The 20,610-nt window shown below is 49.3% G+C and overlaps 1 protein-coding gene across 1 annotated transcript in view; it reads right to left on the reverse strand.

Moving 5' to 3' along the window:
• LOC144730349 (guanylyl cyclase C-like) overlaps positions 1–20,610 on the reverse strand; it is an 83,476-nt gene that overhangs the window by 8,152 nt on the left and 54,714 nt on the right. The window contains exons 16-25 of the mRNA XM_078611106.1: positions 20,191–20,277; positions 16,389–16,518; positions 14,207–14,280; positions 13,406–13,499; positions 9,911–10,051; positions 7,246–7,340; positions 5,169–5,260; positions 4,684–4,842; positions 2,491–2,683; positions 1,473–1,647 (exon numbers count right to left, since the gene is read on the reverse strand). Coding sequence (XP_078467232.1) covers positions 1,473–1,647; positions 2,491–2,683; positions 4,684–4,842; positions 5,169–5,260; positions 7,246–7,340; positions 9,911–10,051; positions 13,406–13,499; positions 14,207–14,280; positions 16,389–16,518; positions 20,191–20,277 — 1,240 coding nt within the window. The remainder of the gene's footprint in view (positions 1–1,472; positions 1,648–2,490; positions 2,684–4,683; positions 4,843–5,168; positions 5,261–7,245; positions 7,341–9,910; positions 10,052–13,405; positions 13,500–14,206; positions 14,281–16,388; positions 16,519–20,190; positions 20,278–20,610) is intronic.

Consider the following 20,610-nt stretch of genomic DNA (forward strand, 5'->3'; position numbering starts at 1 on the left):
AAATAAAATAAAAAAGATAAACATTTTCCAATAACACGAACGGGTCCCAAATAGGTGTTCGTGGCCAATGCCAAAGGGTGCCACCGCCCCTCACTGGCGTGCGCTTCCTTCTGCCTGATCCCAGTCAACTCCTCTGCCCAGTCAGCACCCAACCTCCACGGTCTGTTCCTACAGTCTCGGCATCATCAACATCACCCATAGACTCACCACACAGATATCTACAGACTCACCACACACAGACTCAGAGTCACCACACAGATACCTACAGACTCGCCACAATGAGACCCACAGACTCACCACACAGAGACCCACACACTCACCACACAGAGACCCACAGGGTCACCACGCACAGACCCACAGACTCACCACACAGACCCACAGAGTCACCACACACAGACCCACAGACTCACCACACAGAGACCCACACACTCACCACACACAGACCCACAGACTCACCACACAGAGACCTATAGATTCGGAGAGAGACCCATAGACTCACGTAGAGACCCACAGACTCACACATAGACCCATAGACTCACATAGAGACCCATAGACTCACACATAGACCCATAGACTCACATAGAGACCCTGTCACAGCTACGGTCGCCTGGAATTCCCTCCCTCCCTCCTCTCTCACTGCACGGCACATCGACATCTGTGTCGTCACCTCTGTTGGAATCTCAATACTTGAATGTCCTTTTTAAAATTAAATTTGTTGTGCATTACAAATTGTTACTCAGGAACGAATGGCCCTCATGGCATGGGGAGCCCTCGTCCAACAGGAGACTGACAGAGTGCAGGCACGTGATTTTAAGACAGATAAAAGATGGAATAAGTAATATTTTAAAAAACTTTTTAAAAAACACGCTTTAATGAAATGTACCGTACTAGTAATGGCAGAACTCCACGACTCCAGAAAGTGGCCCCGAAGCTTGCCATAACGTAAGGAGCCGTGGTGATTTACAGCCAACATCAGTTGACTGTAGGACAATTACCGTAGACCCAAGGCGAAACATAACATACAACAAAGATGGTTAATTTTGTTTTAAATAATAGAATATAGTATTGTCATCAGTATGACATAAGTATACCAAGTTTTCAGTCGATACCACATTGGGAAGTGGGTTAAAATTGAGTTACAAGATTTGAGGATACGACAACAACAACAGACAGAGTGAGTTAATATAAAGCGTGTAATAATAAATAAAAGAGAGGCTGGCTGCAGGCACGCTGAAACCATTAGCTTGTCATATCTGGAGCAATCAGAGGCCCACTCCCCTCCAACATGGACTGACCGGCAGGGTGAAGTATGGTCAAACAACCCCTATAACCGGCAGGGTATGGGTAGGCCTTCATCCAGCAGTGGGTTCACAAATAACTTTTTGTATGTTGAACTTCTTTCGCACCGTACGTAGCCAACCGTTGCTCATGTGGGGGGGGGGGGGAGGGGGCACGGGGCGCTGGAGTGGTACCGGAGTGAATTCCGATGCGGACCCAGAGAGGCAGGCCGGGGAAGTGGTCCACTTGGAAGGTGCCCACAAAGTCCAGAATGTCCAGGGCCATGTCGGCGATCTGAGCCGCGTGACGCGCGCCGTTCCGCCTGGGCAGCCCCGACACCACCATGTACGCGTCTCCGATCGTCTCCACCTGGAGCCGTGGGGTCAAAGTTGGGACGGGGGCGGGGGAGATGGAAGCGCGATCACCGCTCGTCGCAGGGGCTCGCGTTTCGAGCCTGGCGGCCGCCCTGGTTAACGCCGCAGGACTCCGTCTTTAGAGCGCAATAAATACAACGCGCGCCTGCCTGCTTCCCAGTGAGCGTCACGAGATCCGGTGTTGTTTGAAAAAAAGCCCGGGCATGGTGTGCTGATGTCACGGTCCAAAAATTGTTAAATTGCTAATTAATTGGGGTGACCACATAGCAATTGTTGCCCCCCCCACCGACACCCCTACTGCGAAGCTTGTAGAGGATGACACCGCTCCAATAATCGAGCCTCATGACGACACACAAAGTGCTTGCCACAAATGAACCGCAGTAATTCGCTGATCTTGTCGAGGAGCATAAAACCATCGCGTGAACTCCGGTCATCCTTGCAGCAGCAGCTTCAGCTTTTGGGCTAGCCATCGAACAAAGACGGTCACTGCATCGTGCTGTATCGGATACGCTCTTACGGCCGTCTGAAATTCACTTGCTTCTGATATTAGGAAGCCACTGGGAGCTGTGCACTTTTAAATCATCATCATCGAGATTGACAAAGCGATTCTAGAGAGCGATTCTAAATCTGGATGTGGTACATCACCTACACACAAGTTCTCAATCTTAATTAGAATGAGCTCTCTGTACGTCACGTGTGCTAGGTAGAAAACTCATTTCTTTACAACTTATTTTTATGTTCAGCTTGTTGTCCCTCCCCCCACCCCACACCCCTGATTAGCACAGCTGGCTACGTGCGAAAGAAGTTCGATACAATCAAGCCACCGTCACCGTCACACCTTGTAGACGTCGTACGAGTCGACAATGGCGTCGAAGGCCTTGTAGAGGTCATTCAGGAGGCACACCACCTCCATGGGCTCGCTGTGCTTGCAGATGGTGGTGAAGCCCACGATGTCGCTGAAGTAGATGGTGACCGCATCGAAGAGCTCGGGCTCCAAGAAGCCCCGGGCCTTCAGCGCCATCACTGCCGACCTGCGCGCCCCCGCCGAGGGTTCAAGCCCCGGTTATGCCTCAAAAACCCGTTCGACGGCGCTTTGGGTTTTTGGGGTGCAAAAAAAAAACGAGGCTCTCGTAGTTATGCGCACATCCTGCTGGGAATTGACGGGTGCCATTCACCTTCCGCTTGACCGTTAACAATCTGGTAAACTGTGACCTTCCTTCCGTGCTCTTCTGCCGCCCGTCCAAATAGAATGCTCGCGACCGTCACCCCTGCCGTGGTAGAGCAGCGAGCCCGGATGCCTCCGGTCAGTCCCCCATGTTGAATGGTGTATCTCGCCAGTTGTGTTACATGCCATTTGGTGTCCCCCCCCCCCTTCTCATCGAAATCTACTCTGCATTCCACAATCTAGCCCGTATTCAGCAGCAGTATCTTTTTACGGTGCGTTGTTGCCTCCAATCAATGGCGGAGCCAGGCTTTTCAGGTGGGGGGGGGGGGGCAACCCCTCCAGCAATGAAAAATTACAGGAGTTGTTAGTAAGTAAGGACTTGTCCCTTGCTTTTTATTCGACGCGTGTGCGGCGATGGCACAGCCATCGATCGAGGGTCGAATTCGAACCGCGTTGTGTGATCGGCATCGCGCTCGCTGAAGGTGTTGATGCCTTCAGGGAAGTCATGGACTGTATACGCAACTGCGCACAATTCTGCGAGTCACTTAAAACTGCTTTGCCGTTACTTGTTGCCAATGATGGACTCAGACTATTGTCCTATCATCTCAGAGTCTCTGGCACGTAATAATATGCTACACAGTGGCAGAGGGGGTTGCAAAATGCCGATTTATTACTAATAAACCCCAATGATCCGATCGAAATTAAAGATTTCGATTGGATCATTGGGGGGGCACGTGCAACCCCCCCCCCTTCCCCACTGGCTCCGCCGATGCCTCCGATCAAATCTCCTGGGAAGTACCTCAATCTCATGGGAACTCGGAACTTCAACCGAGTTGAGCCTGGAGATGGCACTTTGAGGAGGTGACATCCTCACTCAAAGCTAAATTATAATAATTCGGCTGTCAATAGGCCTAGAGGCAGCAGAGTGCAGTGCAGCAGCATCTTCTGTTGTGCAAAAATGTGCTTTTACCTTTGTATTTGTGGGGGGGTGTTTTTATCTTGCTTAAAAGTATTACTCTTTAAGGTGGTAATGGTGGTTGTGATGGTGGCGTAGGGGTAGTGGCCATGGTGGAAGTGATTTATGATTGTGATAGTGGTAGTGTTGGATGGAGTGGTGATGGTCGTAGTAATTATGATGTTGATGGAAGCGATGGTAATGGCGGTGGAGTCAATAGAGGTTGTGATGACGGTGGGGCGAGCGGCAGTTCGATTCCCGCTCACGGCCAACACCGGTGACAATTATCGGAACTGGACCTGGACCTCCCCTAGGTCGACTCAGTCCTCCAAATGAGTATCTGGTGCGGTGTGTACACATCGCCACTCGGGAGACAAAGGCGGCCAGGCGTGGTGCTGGCCGCCCACCCCCCTCGTGTGCCGGTGCCGTCCTTCAGAGGTGCCCGCTAACAGCACTTGCCCCAATGGTCTGTTTAGGCCAGGGGTCGGCAACCTACGGCTCCGGAGCCGCATGCGGCTCTTTACGGGCTGCTTCTTGACGATATGTACGTATGTACATAGATGCATTGCGGCTCTTGAAATACTGAATTTTGTACCGAATTGGAAAGAAATGGCTCTTCTTGTTATTTTGGTTGCCGACCCCTGGTTTAGGCTATACTGGGAATCTTTGTCTTTGATGGCGGTGGTGATAGTCATGATAATAGTGATATTTCTGGATATCGGTGACAACGATGGTGCCAACGATGATGATGATGATGGAGGCCATTACGATGATTACCAAGGTGGCGATAATCCGGTTAATTATTATCGTGGCAGTTGTGCTGTTGAGAGCGGTGATGGGGGTGGTGATTGCTGCGGTGATGGTCGTGGGTGAAGAGCGATGGGTGAAGGGCACTGTGGGCAGAGCTGCACTTGGGTAGCAGCTGGTAGTTGAGCTCGTCGGCCCTGTCCCGCTCGCGCTTGTAAAGATGTGTGCGCTCCTCCACCAGCCGCTCCAGGTTCTTCGAGTACTGCTCCAGGCGCCAAATCAGGCTGTCCACGTACGTGCCTCCGTGGCCCTGGTGGATTTTGCTGGAGACGAACGGAGAGCATGCATGCAGAGATGCAATGCGTTCCAGCGGAGGTGTTCTCCAAAATGATAATAGTAATGCTCAGTCAAGGCCAGGAACTGTGTAGTACATTAGAGTGGATACTTGCCGTGATGACTATTATTATGGTTGGCATTTTTTTCTATAAATATGCTGCACACGTACCTCCGATTAGCATGGTTGGCTACGTACGGTGCTAAAGAAGTTCAACATACACACGTACACAATCCATTTAAATGAATCAGATTTAGTTTCAATGAAATTGCGAACGAAATAAGTTATGTTCTGCATGATATGTGCTCCTCTTACTTAGAAATCCTCTTGAGGCTGCCCTCCAGACGTTTGAAGTCGGGCCGTCTTTCTGGATTTTCATCCCAGCAGTCGGAGATCATTTGGAACATCTGCAGCCAAATGCAGACGCATTAACTGTAACGTCAATACAACTTTAGAAAAAATATTATCTTCGAATAGGAATTAACTCACGGTTAACAGAATGTCTTTAGGTTTCTAAACCTTCTCAACAAAGCTTCACATCTACACAAACGCCAATGAGTGGGACGCTCTGGCAAGAGAGAGGGGAAACTGGTGCAATAGAGCCTGGGTAGTAGTCACGGGACCACGACGTGACATCCATAATAGAGGGTTTTTTGGGTTAGATCGCGTAAAAATATAAATATGTCGTTAAACCCGCCACCACCCGACACATCCAACTAGTAAGGTTTGTCACGTAAACAGAACGTGCCAATTCGTTACGAGTACAGCACGTCGGTAGAGCCGCGATCCAAGCCCGTCATCTCATCATGGCTAATGCACCACATAGCCTCATGCTTGCCTGGCGCGAGCGCTACCGTTATTAATTAGAAAGAAACAAGTCCGTGGACAAACGCGTGTTGGGAAGTGTTGCAGAATCTGTGCATGTGCATGATTAATGACCGGATCAGACATCGCTCACCATTGAGCCAGGGCCTGGAACATTTTTTTTTTACCAGGTAAGGCCCACTGAGCTATATAGCTCTTTTTCAGAAGCAACCTGGCCACAAATGATCGCTGAACGAAGTGGCGTATGACGTGGAAATGTTTCGCAGCCAAATACTCTAAACACGTGTTGATTCTAAATGTGGAGGGAAAAACCGGAGGATCCGGAGAAAAAAATCCACGCGACCACGGGGGAGAACACGCAAACTCCAGGGTCGGGATCGAACCCATGCCCTCCTGCATACCAGGCGAGGGAGTTAACCAGGGACGTACGGTCAGGGGAGGCAGGGGAGGCAGAGCCTCACCTATCATACTCCAATGAAAATATCTGTTATGAAAAGTAAAAAAAAAAGAATAATCAAACAAAATATATATTAAGATTTTTCCACTGATCTGTGTTATAAACGTAATTTCTGTACGATTCAAATCATTTTTATAGTCAAAATCGCCAAACTTGCGGAGCTCCACTGCAAATACAGGAAGAGACGAGAGGTGAGGCAGTGACGAGCTCAGCCTCCCCTCTGATTGCGCAACCCCTCAGTAACTGGATGGCGCGCGAGCAATAAGCGCGTGCCTGTTACAATCTCAGTATGTCACCAATGTAATGTTTGTAGACCCCTTCATTTCATGTCCTCGCCTTCCATACTCCAGGTAACTTATTTCACGTATGTGTATAAAGATATCTAGGCTCGCTGGTCTCGTCATGAAACTGCAATGAAAAAGCACCAGGGGAGGCAGCTATCACATCTGCCTCACTGAGGGGGACGTCTTCTTAGGTTTTTTCGGTAAAGTCACGTAGAAAGTAAAATAAAATAAAAACAAAATTCACGACGTTTCGGAGGCAACACAAGTCTCCGTCATCAGGTGGGACCGTCACAGCCAGATTAGCTCTTGATACAGCTAATCTGGCTGTGACGGTCCCACCTGATGACGGAGACTTGTGTTGCCTCCGAAACGTCGTGAATTTTGTTTTTATTTTATTTTACTTTCTACGTGACTTTACCGAAAAAAACCTAAGAAGATGATTCCTTGCAGTCACGAAAGCTTCAAATCTAGAATTGAGGGGGACGTGTCTAACACGCCCCCCTCAGTGAGGACACGCCCCCTCCGTGAGGCCACGCCCCCTCCGCGAGGCCACGCCCCCTTAGTGAGGACACGCCCCCTCCGTGAGGCCACGCCCCCCGTGAATCTGGCTCTGACACTAGCCAGTGCCTCCCCAGCCATTGATCTCACCGCACGTCACTGGAGTTAACTTCTCACCACAGCGGGAAACAAGCTCAGGTAGTACGGCTCATAGCGCCGCACGCTAACCACTCCGCCATTGCCCCCCTCTAAACCGACGGTGCAAGGTGAAGATGTTGTATATCTCTAGCCGAGCGAGAAAAGCAGTGAAACAAGCTGATGTCTTCACCTCGTTGCCTCCGGTCTTGTCCACGATGACGCTCTCTTCGAGCGTTGGCCGGAAATGTCCAGTGTCCTCCGTGCACATCAGGCGTTCTATTATCTCTGCAGAGAAAGTGAAACAGGTGCACAACATGCTCCCTGGTCAGAAGCTCCGTTCTTCACTCTGCTGTCCGGATATGCAACTGCCCTTCCTGAACACGTCGGCGAAATCACTAATTCTGGTCTTCAGGCCTTCAAATGCCAAGCACCACATGGCCATCTCCTTACTTCACCACACGCCTTATAGGACTGAGTCTGATATGGCTATTGTTCACAACTGCACCCAATAAACAAAACAATCCATTACCTATGACCAAGTGACCCCCGAATGCACCCAATCTCATCAGATCTCGGAAGCTCAGCAGAGGTGGAACCGCTTGGCGTGCTGCGGTGGTGAGATGTTAACTCCCTCGCCTGGTACGCAGGAGCTCGTGGGTTCAATCCTGACCCTGATGCCTGCTGTATATTTGGAGTTTGCGTGTCTCTCTCCCCGTGGTCACTTGGGCTCGTCTCCGGGTCCTCCGGGTTTTTCCTCCACATTTAGAAACGTGCGTTGAGAGTGTTTGGCTGCTGTACATTTCCAAGTAACGAGCCACTGCGTTGAGTTGTAATAGTTTAACACGTAGGCTACGCCTCTATAGAAGGAACGAAAGAGGTGGACTTCTCCACAAATCTGGCTGTCACCTGATGAAGATGGTTGTAATTACTGGCGAAACGTCGTACTCGGATTGTAAATGTAGTGGCTTGGCTCTCCAACACACCGGTGTGCTGTACTAGTGACGAATTGGCCACGTTCTGTTACCGTGACAACCCTTACTAGTTGGCTGTGTCGGGTGGTGGCAGGCTTTGACGACACATTTATATATTTTGCGCGATCTAACCCAAAAAAAACTCTATTATGTGAGCTATAATAATTTGTGGCCAGGGCGCTTCTGAAAAAAGAGTTCCACAGCTCGGTGGGCGTTACCTGGTGAAATAAAAAAGTAAAAATAATGCTCAGATTTGTGACCACCACGCACGCCAGGCTGCCAGGTTGTGTGGTGGGCAGCGGAATGCCTCATTCTAATGTACTTTGTTCGAATGTACTTGTACATTGTTGTAATGTACTTTGTTCTAATGTACTTGTACATTGTTGATTTGAAGCCATCGTGACTGCAGGAATTCATACTCTTTGGTTCCTTCGGTAAAGTCACGTAGGTAGAAAAATAATATATCACGACGTTTCAATCGCAGCACAAGAAATCGTCATCAGGTGGGACAACCACAGCAATAAAAAAAAACTGCTGAAGTAGCTGAAAAATCCTATATAAACTTTTGTTAAAGCAGCTCTTTCTCCTACTTCAGCAGTTTTGTCTTGCTGTGGTTGTCTCACCTGATGACGATTGCTTGTGTTGCGATAGAAATGTCGTGATTTATTTTTCTACCTACGTGACTTTACCGAAAGAACCAAAGAGTTTGTACATTGTTGCAATGTACATTGTTGTAATGCACTTTCGATGCTCCTGATCTTCACCGAACCCGCACGAAGTATGATTCAAAACCCCCACAACCAGCACGGTGGGGGCCTCATTCAGCGGTGGACTGACTCGACCGCTGTTCGTGTAAAGCCACAAACAACTAATACAAAGTACACCACGTGCAGTGCTTATTCCATCGGCCACATGGCTCACAGATATTTGAGTGGCAGTCGAATGAAAGCCCCAATGAAGGCATTTATTTTTCCGCATGGCAGTATAAGAATGAACTCAAGTGTGTCTGGAGTACAATTAATACGCTAATAAAGGCGTTTTGGGTCAGATCGCGTAAATATATAAATGTGTCGTTAAACCCGCCACCACCCTACACAGCCAATTAGTAAGGTTTGTCGTGTAAACAAAACATGTTAATTCGTTACTCGTACAACACACTGGTGTGTGGTGGCTTACTCTCCAACACATCGGTGTGCCGGGTGGTGGCAGTTTTAACAACACATTTATATTTACGCTATCTAACTCAAAAAAAATATTATGGATTTACCATGCTTGTTAGTGTGGGGTAGGTGACAGTTGGAGGCCCAGAATAAGTAGGGATATCCCTTGCCAGGAATGAAACTCAGATCACCAGGTTAACAGTGCAGCCTACTGATCACGCTGCCACTGCTGCACCCTACCCAAAGACTAAAACAAATGGGGACATTAATTGACAAAAATCACCTCAGCCGGAGTAATTATTTAACTGGAGGCCTCAGACCATGTCACAGGCATGGCCATTGTTTTGATCCCCACAGGCCTTGTCCCCTCAGCAGCACGCCTTTCCACTGGCACATCCGAGACATGCCAGGACAGAGGCCTCCCGGGACGTTTTCCACCAGCTATTTGCCATGCCGAGCCGTGACCAAAAACGTGACACGCTGGCCAAGCAGGGCAAGGGGTTTGATTAAAAAAAAATGTTTCGTCATACATAGCGTCAGTCAGTCTACGTGTGACGATGACGTCACGTGCTCACGACTTCTTCAGTGAAAAAAAACAATATCGGTGCCGCCTTGAGCAGTTGCTGCGCCGGTTCAGCATGGGGCCCCGACATGTCTCACATGTGCAAGTGGAGAAAGGGAGGACGGGGAGTCCTGCCACGATCCCGTCGTCCCAGCTGCTCACCACTTTCGCCGTAGCTCCCATCTCGGATGTAGAAGACGCCTCTGCGGTAGAGGAGCTCTTGGAGAATGATCCCGAAGCTGTAGACGTCACCCTTGGGTGAGACGCCCCCCACTCGCAGGTGCTCTGGAGCCATCCAGAGTTCTGATCGCAAGTCACGTCCGTCGGTTAGAATATTACTCATTGCTATTGCATGTTGCTTAAACGCCTCGGGCATTGCAAACCGCGTTGCGCCTCATCTCAACCGTTTAACGAGAAAGCCCCAACGGCGGCTGTCCCAGTGGTGACATGAGGTGACTCGGCCCCTGGCCTGCAGGTGGACATTAGTCTGCCAATTGAATTGTCTCTCACGGTGGTTGTCAAGCGGGCCCCAAATCGTAGCGAAATTAACACAATTCTTTTTATTTTACCCGGCAAGGCCCACTGATTTCGATTTAAAGCTTTCGTGACTGCAGGGATTCATCTTCTTGGTTCTTTCGGTAAAGTCACGTAGAAGGGAAGTAATAAAATAATAAAAATAAAACATAATAAAACAATTCTCACGACGTTTCGGCTACAACGCAAGCAGCCATCTTCAGGTGAAGAATGAGACACTGCCAAGCTAGGAGCTTATATATAAGCTGAGTTGGAGGTGGAAGAAGAAGAGAGCCTTAACAAAAGAATGTGCATATCAAGAGGAATTTAGCATATTCATGGGAAATGCGTCGGAGGTGGGCGGGGGGGTTTCAAAGTCATATTATGCCCATGCATTATGCAGGATCAGCAGCACCAAAGGGAGGGGGGGGGGTAGCATTAACAAAGGGAGGGCATGTTAATAGTATGTAGAAGCAATGAAACATGTGAATGGGAAAACGGTGGCAGGAGATCCGCAGCGGAGCAAATAATGCATTCCCTGTGGAGAACACAAGATACACAGTTAATGCCAGTGAGTGGACTGCGGTCTGAAAGTCACCATGAACGTGAACAACAATCAGTTAAGATCCGAAGTGGTTTATTACGTCCTTCCAATGATTGCCGAGCCAGAATCCATCTTCTCGGTTGAAATTGTCTTTGTGTTTGTATATGTGGATCGCCTCATGAACGAATCTCTCATGGTAGCCAGATGGCTTGCAGAGAACCTCTGTCTTGGAGAAGTCAATGTCATGTGAACCCACTGAATTGTAACAGTGATCTGCCACGGCTGAGGTGTTTGTCCTACCGTGTTTCAGGTCAGCTTTATGTTCACGGATGCGGTCCGAGGCATGTCGTTTGGTTTCTCCAATGTAACTGCTACCACAGAGGCAACTTAGTTTGTAGACGCCAGGGTACTGTATGTCTGGAACCACGTCTTTTACAGACGGAACCAGATCACGGATTTTATGTACTGTGTTGAATCGTACCTGAATCTTGTGTTTAATCAGGATTTTGGAGATCTTTGGAGAAACCAAACGACATGTCTCGGACCGCATCCGTGAACATAAAGCTGACCTGAAACACGGTAGGACAAACACCTCAGCCGTGGCAGATCACTGTTACAATTCAGTGGGTTCACGTGACATTGACTTCTCCAAGACAGAGGTTCTCTGCAAGCCATCTGGCTACCATGAGATTCGTTCATGAGGCGATCCACATATACAAACACAGAGACAATTTCAACCGAGAAGATGGATTCTGGCTCAGCAATCATTGGAAGGACGTAATAAACCACTTCGGATCTTAACTGATTGTTGTTCACGTTTATGGTGACTTTCAGACCGCAGTCCACTCACTGGCATTAACTGTGTATCTTGTGTTCTCCACAGGGAATGCATTATTTGCTCCACTGCGGATCTCCTGCCACCGTTTTCCCATTCACATGTTTCATTGCTTCTACATACTATTAACATGCCCTCCCTTTGTTAATGCTACCCCCCCCCTCCCTTTGGTGCTGCTGATCCTGCATAATGCATGGGCATAATATGACTTTGAAACCCCCCCCGCCCACCTCCTACGCATTTCCCATGAATATGCTAAATTCCTCTTGATATGCACATTCTTTTGTTAAGGCTCTCTTCTTCTTCCACCTCCAACTCAGCTTATATATAAGCTCCTAGCTTGGCAGTGTCTCATTCTTCACCTGAAGACGGCTGCTTGCGTTGTAGCCGAAACGTCGTGAGAATTGTTTTATTATGTTTTATTTTTATTATTTTATTACTTCCCTTCTACGTGACTTTACCGAAAGAACCAAGAAGAAGGCCCACTGAGCTAGACAGCTCTTTTTCAGATGCAACTTGGCCACAAATGATAGCTCAACAAAGTCCTTATCGTGTCGACATTTATAGCAGCCAACGACTCTAAACGCGTGATGTTGATTCTAAATGTGGAGGAAAAAACCAGACGTCCCAGATAAAAATAATCCACGCGACCACGGGGAGAGAGACATGCAAACTTCCAATATATACAGGCGTCAGGATTGAACCCACGACTTTCTGTATACCAGGCGAGATAGTTAACATCTCGCGCCCCTTACGCTTGCCACCTTCACCGGCATGGTGAAATGTGATCGAATAACCCCCACGACCCTGCACGGTGTGGGGAGGCCCTCATCTAGCAGTGGATTGATAAAGGCCTCGCACATGCACTTGTACGTCATGCAGAGATGTGGACGCATTTTGCCATCGTAACTGCTTCCTCGGCGAGCCAAATTTCCGATTGCTATTGGGCACACATGGTGTTGTCGACAGGGAGAACGACAATTACTACATTACCGGGATTCTGAAAGTTAAGGCACCAATCAATAAAATGAATGCAGAGTGTTTAAACCGGTTACTTGGCAGGTGCTAGGGGAACTAATACATTGCAGGATCGTGACAGGTGGCAGCGGTGACTTTGAAAGGCCTTCATCGAGCAGCGGATTGACCGTGAATGATAATGATGCTTCTATTCTTACACGTGGCAACATGTCCCAGAAACTAAATGCCAACGTCTAGGGGTCTGGTGCTAGCCACAATGAGAGGGCTTCAGGAGAGAGTCCGTGTAGCTTTGCCGTTCTCCTTCCTCCGTTTGGTGGGAGTCGGCAGCCTCCTTCTCGTGGCTGCTCCGCCTGTTACGACGTCTTTCTGTGTCACCCTAAACGCTACAACTAATGCCGTCATCTGGGCGAAATTGACGTCGTTAATTCGAATCCAGATATTGGCGAGTACAGCTAAACGATAATGAATGTTTTTTTGTGTATTTTTTTTTTATAAGAGCCCGGTACAAGGCACAAACCGTTACAAGGGAGGGGAGGGATGGTACATAAATTCCGTGAACCGAGGTCCAAACTCTCCCTACCACTCTCGCACAGGGACTGCGAGCGCCCCACTCACGGGGACTGTGAGTGCCACTCACGTGCAGGGACTGCGAGCAGGAACATAGGGCTTTATGGGAAGGGAAGGTAAGGGAAGAGGAACAAAAATAAAGGGAAAAAGGGGTGGGGGAAGGACGGGGTTGGGACACGATGATGAACGTTAATGCTGCACGTTGATGACATGGGCTTACTTGAGCTCGGTCTCGTTGGCCTTATCTCGTCGCATGGGTTTGAGCGCCGCGCTATGAATCTGTTGAAAAGCTTGTTTTGACCCCGAGTCCGCGCCTGAGGGAGGGCGCCAACGCGTTTTAACATCAAGCGTTAGTCCGGCAATTGAGACGATTATAAATGCGTTCACTGGTCAGAAAATGACACAATAGCGTTTGGAAATTGTGAACAAACTGTCCCCGGCTTGAAATTAACCAAGAGCACCTGTCAGCTGAGATTTCCACCAACATTTAAGGCACTTTGAGGCAGGTTCTGGGAAGGTAATTCTTTAAATGTATCAGATGGAGTGCTTTTAATCTTACCCTAGAAATGTTAAAACTGGCACGTCCAATGCTGATAAACAGTCGCAAACCCCTGGCAAGTTTAATCACAAAAGCAAAGCGTCACTCGCCCCTCCTTCAGATGCTTGCTTCATGCGAAATTCTCCTCCGCGGAATGTCTCCGCCTATGTCCATACCACTGCGTAGGTTTCCTGAAGAAGGTCCCAACACGTGCAGCGAATCGTTGGACGTCATGCCGAACAACACGCGGTAAAATCCCGACAAGCAGACCCGAATGGCACGACCATACTTGCAAGACTTTGCTCGACGATGGTCCGACGTTTCACTCCACAATGCCGGGAGGTTCAAATATTTGTTTTTGTTGTGGCACGTTACGCTAGTGAATTCATTTTCAACTGCACAAGACAATTTCCGGGATCTATAAAGTTGATTGTGTGGTGATGTGTTCTGTGTGTGTATATATACACATATTTATGCTTGTACCTTTAACATCTGGGCGTATGAAATTATCTTCTCCTTGACTGCATTCTCAGGACGAGGTGTGCTTTTCAAGGAACCTGCACAAGGAATTACGCGTACCGCATGTCAGCCGCACATTACGGCCTCCATTCCTCGTCATGTTTCGCTCTGGCTCCATGCCATGTCTGTCTCTGAGCGTGGTCCAATCCACGCTTAGGATTTCCATGAGCTGAGCCTGAGCCAAGCCACGGCCGAGCCGCCCATGAACCTTTGGAAGCGACCGAGTGGCTCAAGCCAGCGCTGAGCAGCGACTCAAGAGCCGTGAATAAGGATACGGCCAGGCGCGGTTCGTCCACTAGGAGCGTTGGGGCGCTGCCCCACCAAGCAGCTGGAGATAAGACATTATTTTTATAATAAAAAATACTTTTCTATAAATAGTTTTGTTGTGTTCACATTTTAAAAAATGTGTAGTGACATAGCGCTGACTGTTGTACATCAGCTGCAACTGCAGGTGGGCACTTAGCGCACACGCCGTTGAGCATATACTCGGGTCTGCTGGCAGGGCGGAGGAACTGGGGCAAGGGTCACGGTAGATCTGGTGGGGAAGCCCCTAGAACCATCTGGTGGGTTCGAGAAGGGAGGCGCGGCTATGGCGGAGCTAAGCCGCGCCGAGGGGAATAAAAACAGCGGAGAGCGAGAGCTCCGGGCTGCTAGTTCTGTGATTGGACCCGTCGTTGTCACCCTCGTCGCTGCCACCTTCGCCCGATCATCATGTGGCCGGACAGTGGTTGGCTGTCCCGGTCGACGCCGTCAGTGAAATATTGTTTTTTTCTGAGACCAAAACATTGCTCTGCAAACCTTCTGGCTACCATCAAAGATTTGTTCATGAAGCTATCCAGATATACAAACAGACATAAATTCAACCGAGAGATGGATGTAAATTGAGTAATAATTGGAAGGACTTGATCAACCAGGTAAAGTTTTAACTGTTGTGTCGGCCGACTCTCTGAGTTGCATTGCTAAGTTTGATGTCTCAGCTTTCTTCTCTCTCTCAACTAAGCCCTTGTTGGATCACACTCTCTTTCCCACAAGCCCTCATTCTATTACACACTCGTCTAGTTATTGCACTCTCATTCTCACATGTCCTTTGGATTGCACTCTCATTCTCACATGCCCTACATGCTAATCTCACACAATCTCTAACCCCCACCCCGATCCGAACCCCCCCCTCCCCCCCTCTCGATTTATATAATGCCTCGTCTACAGCAGTCAGATTCTCTCACCTAAAGACGGTCGCTTGTTGTTGCAATCGAAACGTCGTGATCTATTATTTTTATTTTATACAGGGAGGAACAATGTTCCACACTGCCCACCAGGGATTATTTAGCTGTCTGTCTGTCTGACTGTCTGTCTGTTGTGCATAAATAAATATATAATACACACAGCTCTTTGATTGGTGGAGACCTTACAAACAGCTCTTTGATTGGTGGAGACCTACTGCCGGGTACGGAGAGGGGAGGTGCCTAAGGGAGGAGGGTCAGGGGAGGGGCCTAAGGAAGGGGGGAGTCAGGAGAGGGGCCTGAGGGGGGGGGGGTTCAGGGGAGGGGCCTGAGGGGGGGGGTCAGCGGAGGGGCCTGAGGGAGGGGGGGTCAGGGGAGAGGCCTAAGGATATGGGGGGGGGGGGTGCTAAGGGGAGGGGCCTAACAGAAGGGGGGTCAGGGGAGGGGCCTAAGGGAAGGGGGGTCAGGGGAGGGGCCTGAGGATATGGGGGGGGTGGTCAGGGGAGGGGCCTAAGGGAAAGGGGGTCAGGGGAGGGGCCTAAGGGGGGAGGGGCCAAAGGGAGGGGGGGCGATAGTTAAGGGGGCTGTGCCTGGCTACCTAAAGTCAAGTTATCTTTTATACATACAGGTAGGAACAACAGGTTCCACACTGCCCACCAGGGATTATTTGTCTGTCTGTTGTGCACGAATGCGCTGTCCAACCAAGTTCCTACCTGCCCACTCCGAAGGAACGTGTTTTATTTTTATTTTCCATCTACGTGACTTTACCAAAAGAACCAAAGAGTATGAAACCTTACTTAATTGGCTGTGTCGGGTGGTGGCGGGTTTAATGACACATTTATATTTACGCGCTCTAACCTAAAAAACCTCTATTAGAGTGTGAAAGAAGTGCAATGTACGTATGTACACACACATCGTGTACTCACAATCCCTGTCTTCCCTCTCGCTGATGAGCCCAAAGTCCGTGACCTTCACCACCATCCTGCTGTCCACAACGCAGTTGATGGACTTGAGTCTGCCGTGCGCACCAATTTTGTTCTGCAGATACACCATGCCCTGCGCGCAGAGAGAACACACTTGCCTTACGAAGGACGTCGATATGTATTCATAATCGTCTTCTTAATCATGATGGTAATCATTCACATTTGTAACATGCCGCACAGGATTTTGCTCGCCCTGGAAAGAGAGAGAATGACCCAGACACGCAAGGTACCGCAGACAGGCCACGCGGTGAGCCAGTGTCAACAACTGCTCAAGCTCTGCGGTCCTGTACATCTTGAGGTGTTATCAGCCAAACACGTTCCTTCGGAGTGGGCAGGTAGGAACTTGGTTGGACAGCGCATTCGTGCACAACAGACAGACAAATAATCCCTGGTGGGCAGTGTGGAACCTGTTGTTCCTACCTGTATGTATAAAAGATAACTTGACTTTAGGTAGCCAGGCAGACAGCCCCCTTAACTATCGCCCCCCCCCCTCCCTTTGGCCCCTCCCCCCTTAGGCCCCTCCCCTGACCACCCCCCCCATATCCTCAGGCCCCTCCCCTGACCCCCCTTCCCTTAGGCCCCTCCCCTGACCCCCCTTCTGTTAGGCCCCTCCCCTTAGCACCCCCCCCCCCCCCACATATCCTTAGGCCTCTTCCCTGACCCCCCCTCCCTCAGGCCCCTCCGCTGACCCCCCCCCTCAGGCCCCTCCCCTGAACCCCCCCCCCCTTCAGGCCCCTCTCCTGACTCCCCCCTTCCTTAGGCCCCTCCCCTGACCCTCCTCCCTTAGGCACCTCCCCTCTCCGTACCCGGCAGTAGGTCTCCACCAATCAAAGAGCTGTTTACCTGACTCCCCCCTTCCTTAGGCCCCTCCCCTGACCCTTCTCCCTTAGGCACCTCCCCTCTCCGTACCCGGCAGTAGGTCTCCACCAATCAAAGAGCTGTTTGTAAGGTCTCCACCAATCAAAGAGCTGTGTGTATTATATATTTATTTATGCACGACAGACAGACAGTCAGACAGACAGACAGCTAAATAATCCCTGGTGGGCAGTGTGGAACATTGTTCCTCCCTGTATTAATGAGTGTTTACATGTGGGAGGAAACCGGAGTGGTAGTGTAGCGGTTAGCGCACTGCACTACGAACCTCGGTGACCCAAGTTCGATTCCCACTCAAGGTCAACACCAGTAACGATTATCTAAATTGGTCCTGTACCTCCCCTAGGTAGACTCAGCCTCAAATGATTGCCTGGTGCGATGTGTAAACATCGTGACTAGGGAGACATAGGTGGCCGGGCGTGGTGTTGGCCACCCACCCCCTCGTGTGCTGTTCCGGTCTTCATAGGTGCTCGCTAACAGCACTTGCCCCAACAGTCTGTTAAGGCTACACGGGGGATCTTTGTGGATGCTCCTCACTTACACGAACACACACACCCACCCTTGTTCCGAACTCCCTGCTATACTCCGCTAACTCTCTCACTCTGTACTCCGCTAACTCTCTCACTCTATACTCCGCTATCTTGTGCTGCTTCCGTCACACCTCCACCCTCGTCCCTGCTCCCAGCAGGGGATCAGCCAACACTGCTGGGGAGGACGAGGTGAGGAGGGCGAGGTCCCAGGCGTCTTCTCCCCGACTCTTCTGTTCATCATCCCTTGAGCACCAACCAACTCCCCGTGTTGCTCTGCACACTCCGTCATATCTCCCTCCTCATTAGGGGTCCTCACTTACCCACAATTAAGATGAATGGATATTCGGACCACACAATCCGTAAAGCTATCACCCCAACCGGTGGGAAAGAAGCATCTGAGGACCCAATCAAAACCATCACCTTGGCATACATAGCAGGGGTCACCAAAAATAATTCCAAAATCATGAACAAACACACAATTCAGGTAGGTAAAAAATGAAATGAAAATTAATACAAATAAAACAATAAAAAACAAAAAATCATGACGTTTCGGAGGCAACACAAGTCTCCGTCATCAGGTGGGACCGTCACAGCCAGATTTCCTGCATCAAGTGAGGCAAGGATTCAAGATGTAAGCCCTTAAATGCAAGTCCTTAAATGCAAGTTGAGGGGGGAGGAGAGGGGGGGGGACTTATCAGAATGTGGTAGCCAATGAATGGAACGTATCGGGACGGAGGGGGGCGGAGCTAAAAGAAGGCACGAAGTGCTATGTAGAACGTATCGGGAGGGGGGAGGGGGCGGGGCCAAAAGAATGCACGAAGTGGTACGCAAGAGCCGGCGACGTGGTTGTGTGCAAGTAACTATTGTTGCACATGCTAACGTATTGGACGGGGAGGGGGAGGGGGGGCTAAAAGAGAGTGTGGGGTGCAAGTGTACGTGGACATGTGTATGTACAAGCACCTGTTGATACACATGATAGAAAAGAACGAAAATACCCATGTTTATACCAGTGTTGGCTGACAATAAAGAGAGTACTGTTAAACACTGGGGATGTTAACACTCGGTAAAGTAAAGTAAAATAGTGCCTGTCAGGTAAGATGGTCCAAAAATGTGTAATTAAGTCTTTTTTGCATGGTTGATAACATATTTCCAATGATTACTAAGTTTATACCTATCATCACGGTTGAAATTATGTCTGTGTTTGTATATCTGAATGGCTTCGTGTACAAACCTTTGATAGTAGCCAGAGGGTTTGCAGAGCACCTTAGTCTCGGAGAAAACAATCTCATGAGAGCCCACCACGTTGTAGCAATGATCGGCAACGGCGGAAGACTCAATTTTGCCATGTTTCAAATCTGACTTGTGCTCGCGGACACGATCAGAGACATGACATTTCGTTTCCTCAGTGTAACAGTCACCACAGCTGCAACTCAGTTTATAGACTCCAGGGTATTGGAGTCTATAAACACAGACACAATTTCAACAGAGAAGATGGGTACAAACTGAGCAATCATTGGAAGGACGTTATTAACCAGTTTAAGTCATAACTGGCTGTGATGTTCCCATCCTACGACCTTCCGATGTTAGTTGTTATTTTCGGCTCTTTCATTTTTTACATTAACAGATTACATTTTTCACTAACACAGCTACCTCGCGCGCCATCCTCGAGGTTGCTGCTTCACGATCTACCATTAACATGCTAATCTCTCACACTCACACAGCCACCTTGGCGCACTCTCCGTGGAGGATGCTCGGCGATCTTGCATTGACATGCTAATTTTACCTGGCAGCCCTTTGATTGGTGGAAAACCCACCACTGCCACAGTCGCTGCCCACCACTTACATTGGCTGATTGACATTTGGGCTACGCCCATTTCAAACCTTTATAAACAGTTGCCTTTAGAAGGTAACCCCCCTTTTCCTGATGACGACCGCTTGTGTTGCAATCGAAACGTCGTAGTTTTTGGTTATTTTCTTTGAACCTATCTACGTGACTTTACCGAAAGGCCCAAAGAATATGAATTCCTGCAGTCACGAAAGCTTTAAGTCAAGATTCATGTATCCATAATAAGGCAACAAAAAAAACCGGGTTAGAACGCGTAAATATAAATGTGTCATTAAACATGCCAACACCCAACACGAGCAACTAGTAAGGTTCGTCACGTACACAAGATGCCAGTTAGTTACTACTTCAGCACACCGGTGTGATGGAGAGTAAACACACAACATTTACAATTTGAAAGTACGTATGTTGAACTTCTTGGCACCGTGCGTCGCCAGCCACGCTAATCGATTAACATAATCGTCGTCGGAGTAGACCCCGGGGCTTGCGAACCGCTCACCTTGGCGATGTCATGCATGATGGACACCTTGAATTCCCAGTCCATGAGCGTGTCCTCCGGGTAGGTGACCTCATCTTGAAGGATGTCCTGTGTTTTAAAGTGAATCAGAATAAGATATAGGGCGTGCGTACACTGCCACAAAAACAAAGATCCCCCTTATAGCCTTAACAGATTGTTGGGGCAAGTCCTGTTAGCGAGCACCTATGAAGGCCGGGACGGCACACGAGAGGGTGGGTGGCCAACACCAAGCCCGGCCGCCTTTGTCTCCCCAGTGGCGATATTTGCACACCACACCAGGTACTCATTTGAGGCTGAGTCGACCTAGGGGAGGCCCAGGACCGGTTCAGATAATCGTTACCGATGTTGGTCGAGCGTAAATCAAACTTGGGTCGCCGGGTTCGTAGTGCAGCACGCTACCTG

Source organism: Lampetra planeri, chromosome 35 (genome assembly GCF_965212315.1).
Source record: "Lampetra planeri chromosome 35, kcLamPlan1.2.h2, whole genome shotgun sequence".
Lineage (NCBI taxonomy): Eukaryota > Metazoa > Chordata > Hyperoartia > Petromyzontiformes > Petromyzontidae > Lampetra > Lampetra planeri.